This window comes from Podarcis filfolensis (assembly GCF_964270895.1).
Source record: "Podarcis filfolensis genome assembly, chromosome: 14".
Taxonomy (NCBI): Eukaryota; Metazoa; Chordata; class Lepidosauria; order Squamata; family Lacertidae; genus Podarcis; species Podarcis filfolensis.
In genome coordinates this window covers 51,619,278-51,628,657 of record NC_139616.1, presented here as the reverse complement: position 1 = coordinate 51,628,657, position 9,380 = coordinate 51,619,278, and the positions used below count along the sequence as shown (strand labels likewise).

The 9,380-nt window shown below is 52.7% G+C and overlaps 1 protein-coding gene across 2 annotated transcripts; it reads right to left on the bottom strand.

Annotated features, from left to right (window-relative positions):
- Positions 1–1,133: 1,133 nt before the first annotated feature.
- On the bottom strand, positions 1,134–4,854 carry UBALD1 (UBA like domain containing 1). 2 transcript variants are annotated; one of them, XM_083585948.1, is made up of 4 exons: positions 4,612–4,854; positions 3,936–4,191; positions 2,933–2,995; positions 1,134–1,771 (listed from the first exon to the last, which is right to left on the bottom strand). In XM_083585948.1, exons 2-4 carry the CDS (start codon positions 4,032–4,034, stop codon positions 1,490–1,492), a joined length of 444 nt encoding a protein of 147 aa, XP_083442074.1. In that variant the 5' UTR covers positions 4,035–4,191; positions 4,612–4,854; the 3' UTR covers positions 1,134–1,489. The 2 variants fall into 2 exon arrangements, with proteins under 2 accessions (XP_083442074.1, XP_083442073.1); XM_083585947.1 differs by lacking the exon at positions 3,936–4,191 and having other exon boundaries at positions 4,612–4,794.
- Positions 4,855–9,380: the final 4,526 nt, after the last annotated feature.

Here is a 9,380-nt window from a genome sequence, read left to right as displayed (position 1 = left end):
TGATAGCCATGTTCAAATATATAAAAGAATGTCACATAGAGGAGGGAGAAAGGTTGTTTTCTGCTGCTCCAGAGAAGCGGACACGGAGCAATGGATCCAAACTACAAGAAAGAAGATTCCACCTAAACATTAGGAAGAACTTCCTGACAGTAAGAGCTGTTTGACAGTGGAATTTGCTGCCAAGGAGTGTGGTGGAGTCTCCTTCTTTGGAGGTCTTTAAGCAGAGGATTGACAACCATATGTCAGGAGTGCTCTGATGGTGTTTCCTGCTTGGCAGGGGGTTGGACTCGATGGCCCTTGTGGTCTCTTCCAACTCTATGATTCTATGATACACACAGGCCCTCTTCCTATCCTTTGCTGGGGGAGGGGGTCTCTGACCCGGCCCCTTTTCCTTTTGGACGCAATGGGCAGAGCAGCGAAGCCTCCGTACACGTCACGGGAGGCGCGTGACGACCTCCCCGTCCCCATGTGACTAAGGAGATGTGGCTGGATCCTGGCCTAGGAGGAAACTCTGGAGTGGAGGTTGCCTGGAGCAGAGTTTGGGCCACAGCCGGCCTGTCCATGAGGCAACTGAGGTAGCTGCCTTAGGTGGCAGAATCCATTGGGGTGGCTTCCAGGGAAATCTCACGAGAGCCCTGCAAGATCTCGCTGGGAGCCACAGGTACAAAACCCCGCTAAGCATGGCTTTGGCGACACCTTCCACACCCTCCCATTTCACCTCAGGCAACAGAAGAGGATGAGCAGCCCGGGGGGGGGGGGGGGAGGGTAGAGCAGAACTCAGCCCTCCCTGCCTGGAGAGAGCATGGGAACCTGGCCTGGGACACAAGGGGGCAGCCCCCCCCCCCAGGATTCTGCTCAGCCTTGCTCCAAGTAGTGGCGGAAGTGGCAACCCGTACGGACGCTGTGCAAGTGGCATCCCGTACGGAGTGCGCATGTGCAGCAGCCCGGTTGCCGTGCAAGAGGTAGCCCGTACAGACGTCCGTACGGACACTGCGCGCCCTCAGCTGCTCTACAGCTGGGGGGAGGCAGGGGCCATCTTGTCACCCCCCCAAGTGGCACCCAGGTCAGCCCACCCCTTCCGCCGCCCCCGTCCCAAGGCTCCTTTGCAGTGAGTTGAAGGTTGGAGGGGAGCAGCAACGCCCACCTTGGGCAGAGCTGAGGTGGCAGAGACAGCAGAGAAGTGAACTGCTGGGAGCCCAACAGGGGTGGGTTTCCTCCAGGAAAAGCCTGCAAAACTGCCCCCCCCCCGCATACAGGAAAGGCACTGGAGTAGGGAAGCAGAACTCTCTCATGCCCACCTTGCTCTGAGTGCGTCTCAAACACAACAGCCACACAGAGACCTTGGCACCAGCCTCCCCCTTGCAGCTAGGCCTGGTGCCCCCAAACTCCAGAGTCAAGCAACGCCCCTGGGGCTGTCAGGGGCTTCTCTGTCCGTGTCTCTGAAGTGCTGTGGGTCTCACCACGTATCTGCTGCGTGGCCCTTGTCTCCTCATCTCTCGGCCTCCAGCATGGCACTGGTCTTTGGCTCGGAGCTGCCTTGCTGGGAGAGGCTGCCAGGCCAGCCTGCCGGTTGCAGAGGGTGGCTGGGAGTCCATGCGCCCGGCTGCCCAGGCAGGGAGCAGGCTGGCCAGGGAAAGGCTCCGGGCTGGGGCAGTGGGGGTGGTGGAAGGGGAGGAGAGGCGGCTGGCTCCGAGGCCTTGAGGCGGGAGAACATGGCGAGGGCCTCGGGAAAGCTGGGCGGGGTGGCGGGCGTGTTGGCAGGCGTGCACATCTGCAGGGAAAGAAGACAAGAGGGGGAGGTCAGAGGGGGTGCCCCCCAGCATTACCACGGAGCCGTCCTTCCTGCGGTAAGAGTCACAATCGCGACAAAATCCCGGACTCCCCATCCCTTTAGCTCAGCCTGTTTGTCGCTGGAGAAGAAGGCAGAGGATGTTGGGCAAAGCCTGTCATGAAGGAGGCTGAGCATCTGCTCGGCATGCAGAAGGAAGAAGGTCCCCAGTCCTGCCCCCAATTGCAGCAGCCCTGGGGGGTTGGGAGGGGGGGTTGGGAGAGGGAGACCCAACGAGGCTGAAAGTTGGAAGGATCAGGACAGAGAAAAGAAGGTCCTTCACACAAGACATAATTAAACTCCTGAAGGCCAACCTAGATGGCTTTAGAACATGGGGAGGCAACCTAAGGCCCGGGAGCCGGATGCGGCCCAATCGCCTTCTAAATCTGGCCTGCAGACGGTCCAAGAATCAGCGTGTTTTTACATGAGAAGAATGTGTCCTTTTATTTAAAAAGCATCTCTGGCTTATTTGTGGGGCATAGGAATTCGTTCATTTCCCCCCCCCCCAAAAAAAATATAGTCCGGCCCCCCACAAGGTCTCAGGGACAGTGGACCGGCCCTCTGCTGAAAATGTTTGCTGACCCCTGCTTTAGAAGAAGATAAGCCCAATTCACAGAGAAGAGGGCAACTGATGGCTCCTAGCCAGGACGGCCATGCTGGGCCTCCATGGTCAGCCATGCTTCTGAAGGTCCGTTGCTGGAAACTACAGGTGGCAAAAGTTGCTCTGTGCCCAGGTCTCTTGCTTGTGGGTGGATTCCCCTGGGGGAGTCCAGCTGGCCACTGGGAGAACAGGATGCTGGCTTTGGGCTTTCAAATTTCAACAGGGCCCTGCATGTTGCCAAAAGGCAGCCCCCACCCCACCTCTTGCCTTCTAAGTCCTTGTTGTGGCACCCCTCGTTGCCCAGTGCCGGTCGTGTTCCCCTCAATCCTGCCTCTGGTTGCTGGACACAGGCTCTTCTTAGGTTCTCTGCAGACCAAGGGGGGTAAGCAAGCACTCCTCTCTCCTGCCTGACCCCATCCACACTCAAAACTCACTTCCAGGTTCTGGAAGCCCTGTTCATCCCATAAACATCTCAAGGAGGAAACGTTTTGCAGGCCACTTACCATCTGATGGTGGGGATGGCTGTAGGGGATGCCGGATTCTTGGAAAAATGCGCTGAGGGCTGTCTGTAGAAAGCCGGGAAACAGGAAGAAGAGGTAAGCAGAGTGTTGCTGGCTGGCCTGCAGTCCTATGCCTAAGATGCTGTTAAGATTGATGCACAGATGCGCACATGCACACAATTAAAGGGCCAAAGGCAATTCCAGTCAAGGTTTAGATTACAGAGTTGCCAAAACTTGGGCCTCTAGCTGTTTTTGAACTACAGCTCCCATCATCCCTAGCTAGCAGTATCAATGGTCAGGGAAGATGGGAATTGTAGTCCAAAAACAGCTGGAGACCCAGGTTTGGGAAACCCTGCTCTAGAGGCAGCTAGGTAGCTGGGGAAAGAGACGGTGTGGCATAGTGGTTAGAGCGGGGGGACCAGGACCTGGCAGAGACCAGGGTTCGAATCCCCACTTAGGTTGGGAAGCTCTCGCGTCTTGAGCCCCACTGCCTCTCTCAGCCTAGGCGACCTCACAGGGCTGTTGTGGGGATTAAAGGAGGAAGGGAAGAGTCATGTACGCCATCTTGAGCTCCTTGGAAGTAAAAGGTGGGATATAAATGAAAGAATGAATAAAGGCACTCTGGGGCAGGAGGATGGAGGGTCGTCCCCCCCTGTACACAATAGGGAGGTGGTGGTGGAACACAAGGGAGCCCCCACCCCGCAAGGTGAGGAGGGGGATAATCTCAGTCCTAGTTAGAGCAGGATTTTAATGGGAGGATAGACCTCTAATAGGATCCCCAGGTGCTAGAATGTGTCCTTTGCTCTTTGACTGAGCAAACCAAAGACTCGATATTTGAATTCCCTTCCTTCCTCCCTCCATGCAAACAAACACACTTCTTCCAGAAGCAAGTAGCTTTTAGCAGAAGCTAGGAAAAAGTTCATGAGCTTTGGAAGTTCTGTTGGTGGGGTTTGCAAGGCATTTTTTTTTTCAGGGGGAGGGAGGTGTACAGGTGCATTTATTTTACCTGTCTTGCATTTATATCCCATCTTTCTCCCATCACGGAACCCGAGGCAGCAGCTACATTTGAGGTCTCCAGCTGGTCCCACATCCAGGCACTGATCATTGTCTTCCTCGAACCCGGGTCCCCAGCTGTTGTTGGACTACAACTCCCATCGTCCCCAGCTACCAGGACCAGCGGTCAGGGAGGATGGGAGTTGTAGTCCAGCAGGGTTGCTGGGTCCGGATGCCTGGAATCCTGCAGGGCGCTGCTGGAATGTGACCTGCATTTTATGACACGTTACTGTGCATTCGTCGGAAACACCGCGCTTTTCTGGTCGGAACTTTCCTCCTTTCTCTTGCATCTCCCCCATCCCGGACCGGCCTCGGACACCTGTTACTCCACGAGGCCACGGGAACCGGTTGGGGCATGGATCAGGCCCGGCTGGCTGGGGAGGCGGAAGGACCCCCCTCTCTCCCGGGCTAGGCGCACGCATTTAACCCAGCTCTGAGATGCGCAAAGTGGCCCACGCAAGAGCGCGATGGGCAGGCACTCTGCACATGCCCCGAGGGCGGAATCCCGCTCCGATCCTACCAACCCCAGACGCCTCTTGCTTCCCCCCCACCCCCCAATATTAGACCTTTCCCAAGCCGAGAGGGGGCTCAGCCCCCCGTGGGTGCGCCTTTCCGCCTCCGCGGCCCACCTCGTACTGCCAGTGGGCGGCTTGCAGGAGCTGCCGGGCTTGGTCTGCGGCGCAGCCGGCCGCCACCACGAACTGGCCGATCAGCAGCTGCTGCTTCAGCTCCTCCGAGGCGCCGCTGCCCCCCGACGCCGAGGCCATGGCGCGCCTTCGGCTTCTCGCCCGCCGCGGGCAGGACCGGCCACGCCGGACTCGCGCTCCGCCGGGCAGGGCCAGGCGCGGCGGGGCAGCCGGAGGGGGCGGCCCGGCGGGCGGGGACGCTGCCAGCTGGGGTCCGCCTCCGCCTGGTCGTCCAGGGAGTCCTGCCGCGCCGCCGGCTTCCCGGGAAGAGATCTCTCTGGGCACGACGGGCCGCCCTCTGAGCATGTACAGAGTTCCTCGAGGGGGGGGTTGCAGCGGAGATGTCATGGGCAAGAGGACGGGGGCTCTGCTTCTCCTGCACTTCTGGACGCGCGCACCCTTCTTTACTTAGGCAGGGGTCAGCAAACTTTTTCAGCAGGGGGCCGGTCCACTGTCCCTCAGACCTTGTGGGGGGCCGGACTATATTTTGAAGAAAAAAACGAACGAATTCCTGTGCCCCACAAATAACCCAGAGATGCATTTGAAATAAAAGCACACATTCGACTCATGTAAAAACACTCTGATTCCCGGACCATCCGAGGGCCGGATTGAGAAGGCGATTGGGCCGCATCCGGCCCCCGGACCTTAGTTTGCCTACCCATGGCTTAGGGGGACGAGGCTCAGCCCCCAGGGCCGCTTGGGATGCTGAAGTTTCCCCCAGTGGCGTGTTCCTGAACCTACGCAGAGTGCGTGGCCAGTCGACCAGCACAACATAGTCCAGTGTTACAGGAATTATAGGGTCTGATATATATAGAATAAATGTTAATAAATGTACAAGGCAATAGCATACATAGGTATATAAACTACGTGTATGAAATAGTACAGGAGAGCAATCCTAAAGGCATTTTGACTCTCCCAAATTGACCTCAAATATTTCTCTGCAAGGTGGAAGGAATTGGGAAAAGCTTTTGAATGGTCTTTGGACTGTAGGGGCTTACTGTAAATACAGTCTGCAAGTACCTGTTAAACTGAGCACGCTATCAATTTGTGTAAGACAGGCGTGTCCAAAGTCCATTTCGGGGGCCTATCCGGACTGCTGGTTGGTTTAATCCGGCCCCTGCAGGGTAAAAATTTCAGTCTTAAAAAAGCTCTACAACTTTGGTCGGCTCCTGTTCACTTCATCAAATCTGGCCCTCTTTGAAAAAAGTTTGGGCACCCCGGGCATAAGAGATTCAGCAAGTATTTACCATCCCAAAGGAATTGCCAGACTACCCAGAAAATGCAATCAGATAAGGCATGTCCAAAGTCTGTTTCGGGGGACTAATTCGGCCCACCGGTCAATTCAATCTGGCCCCTGTGGCAGTTTACTTCCTGGGGTAAAATCCTAAAAAAATCTCAACAGCTCTGGTTGGCCCTCTGGTCGGCCGTCACGCATGACCACTTCACCAAATATGGCCTTCTTTGAAAAAAGTTTGGACACTCCTGAGATAAGGCATTATCAGGTATCCTGGCAGACAGGAGAGAAACAGCACACTCAAAATTCTGCTGGGGACCACCTCTTTCTGCAGTGTATGTATGAATGATGTTTTGGGGGGTGGTCTTGGCCTACAGTGTGGGCAATTTCAAAAGTCTATATAAGAGCTTGTACACCATTGTTCTGGGTTCCTCTACTCCCTTCTGCGTGGGGTGAGCAGGGGACCCTGTTGCAAAAGTTTAATAAAGATCAGGCTTACTAGCTGCTTTGCTTCTCAATATTCTCTGCTTAGCCTCTGTTATTTTCTCCTACCGATAGGGAACCTACATAAGGACTCCATACGGGCTCCTGGGGACCCCATAAGGGGAAAAGGAGCAGTTTTTTTCTTATAACAGGATGGATGGGCCCCGTTCATAGCCCTTTGCAGCCCCTGCTATGCCAGGCCATTCTTACACAACCTCCTTTGTGGCGGCGCCCTGGGCTCTCCTCCGAGAGGATGGGCAGGAGAGTCACACTATTAATGCTTTTTTAAAAAAGAAAATCTTTATTAATTTTCACATAGACAAATATACATAACATATAATACAAAAGACGATACAAATGACTAAAAACAATAAAGTAAGAAAAGTTAGAAAAACAAACAAATACAATATATTACACTTACATAAGAAATTAATATATGTAACTTCCAATAATTCTCATTATACTACTTATGTATATTTATATATGGGCAGATTTGAGGGTAAACCATACACAGCACGGGTCTGTCCTTGTGGTTCGTTGGAAGTTTAAACTGCTTCACATGTACTATTACGTTGTTGTCTTTATGAGGATATACGTTTGACTTTTATTACACCTGTTTTGCAAAAATCTAGGAAAGAATCGGAATACCATAGTCTAAAACTACTGCTAGAGGACAAGAAGCCCAAGACTACATTAAATGTAGCTAAATTCTGTGCGTCTGCAATCAATCGCAGGAAGCAAGTGGTATCCCATAATGTCCAATCCCCTAAATGTTAATTACAGGGGGCACGCTAACAATTAATTTTAATTTTTATATTTAAATTCTTGTTATTGCATATTGTCCCTTGTATTCCTGATATTTTTTTATGATCTGTGATATTGTGTGTGTTGAAGCTGGTCTATGACCGTATTAATAAATTCATTCATATATTTATATACAAAATAAAATAATATGAATCTGCGCAAGGAACACAGAGTCACACTATTAATGCTCATGATGACGAATATTGTTGCTGCAGGAGGAAATCAATAAGAGGCATTAATTCAGCCACTTCACTTGATTTAGAGAGATCCAGGCGAGCACAAGCAAAGGAGATCTCTGCTCTGTGATTCCTGCATTGCAGGGGGCTGGACCAGATGACCCCTGAGGGTCCCAATTCATCGCCCCGCCGCTTTCTCCAGCGCTGCGTCGACTACATTACCCAGAAGCCTTTGCTTCGTTGTCCTACTTGTTGCGGGGCGGGCGCGGATGCAGTTGGACTGACAGGCGGAGCCAACCAGTGAGCAAAGATCCTGCGCGGGCAACCTTGCCATATTAGGTAAAAGGAGATCCGGCAGGACCAATGAGCTTGCAGAGGAGGCGGGCGCAGGGAGGGTCCCCGTGATGTGGCGGCTCCGGTGCAGGGAATCCGGCCAGTCGGGCAAAGGGCGGCGAGTGAGGAGGGTTCTCGGCCGAGGCCTGCATTTCTGGACTCTTGCGCAGGCCTTTCACAGAAGTATAGTGTTGTGTATTGAGTCAAAGGATTTTATATCTGTATTATTATTGTCTGTAATTGCATTAGGGTAAAGTAACTGCCTTTTGGTTCCAGAGGGTACAGCTACTATTGGTTCATTTAAGCTGCTGTATTTGGATCCTCTGTCTTATTGGTTTCCTCCAAAAGGCAGGACTGTGATTGCCTGATATTGTTCCCTCCAAAATGTATCCCTTCTAGCTAGTTCCCTGTCCCTATAAATGTAGCTCTCCCCTCCTCAGTTCTCAGTCTTGTTTGCTTTAATAAAGAAGTGTTACTACAGAACTGTCTCCAGCATATTATGTCAAGAGAGCTGAAATCACAAACCCCGCGTCACAACATATAGAACTGTCGACTTGGAAGGGGCACCCAGGGGCCATCTAGCCCTACCCCTCGCAGTGCAGGAATCACGTGCCCTGCTCTCTGTCAGCTGTCATCCAGCCCGGTGATACGAACCCAGGACAAGCGCCTGGAGCCCCTGCAATCTCGCGCACCGCTTGGTGGGGACTGGTCTGGCCTGTAACAAGATATACCATACAGAAAAGTTTAATTTCTGTTTAACCGTTTCTTAATTATTGAGTTGTCAGGTTGTGTTGTGTACTGAGTTGAATAGGATCCAAAATGCAGCAGTCTGATTACTGCATTCTGGATCCTATTGTTCTAGGACCAGTCTGATTGGTCCACAGGAGCCACCCAATCCAGCTCCAGGTGGAAGTGAATCCGCAACCTGATTGGCCTACAGGAGAATCCCAGAATTAGCCAATCACATGGGGGCCATTGTGTAAATAATGTATATAAAGAAGACCCCCATCGTTCTGCCCGGACGCTGAGGTCCAGCGCCGAGGGCCTTCTGGCGGTTCCCTCATTGGGAGAAGCAAAGCTACAGGGAACCAGGCAGAGGGCCTTCTCGGTAGTGGCGCCTGCCCTGTGGAATGCCCTCCCATCGGATGTCAAAGCGATAAATAACTACCTGACATTCAGAAGACATCTTAAGGCAGCCCTGTTCAGGGAAGTTTTTAATCTGTGATATTTTAGTGTATTTTTGGTTTCTATGGAAGCCGCCCAGAGTGGCTGGGGAAACCCAGCCAGATGGGCGGGGTACAAATAATAAATTATTATTATTATTATTATTATTACATTATGGGGGAACTTCCATTCCTTCCTCTCTACTATGAGCTGAATAAAGAGCATGAAATCCACACTCGACTCCGGGTATATTTCAGGTTGGCTTTAAGAACAGGACACAAATGGTTGTTGTTTAGTCGTGTCCGCCTCTTCGTGACCCCCTGGACCAGAGCACGCCAGGCCCTCCTGTCTTCCACTGCCTCCCGCAGTTTGGGGAAACTCATGCTGGTAGCTTCAAGAACACTGTCCCACCATCTCGTCCTCTGTCCTCCCCTTCTCCTTGCGCCCTCCATCTTTCCCAACAGCAGGGTGATAGATAATGTATTATGGTCAAAGACCAGTTCGCACAACACAATAAA

Coding starts and splice junctions, on each gene's coding strand:
- UBALD1 (XM_083585947.1), bottom strand. CDS start 4,749: ATGGCCTCGGCGTCGGGGGGCAGCGGCGCCTCGGAGGAGCTGAAGCAG. Junction 2,996..4,611: donor CCGCCCACTGGCAGTACGAG/GTGGGCCGCGGA, acceptor GGCTTTCTACAG/ACAGCCCTCAGCGCATTTTT. Junction 1,772..2,932: donor GCCATCCCCACCATCAGATG/GTAAGTGGCCTG, acceptor CTTTCCCTGCAG/ATGTGCACGCCTGCCAACAC.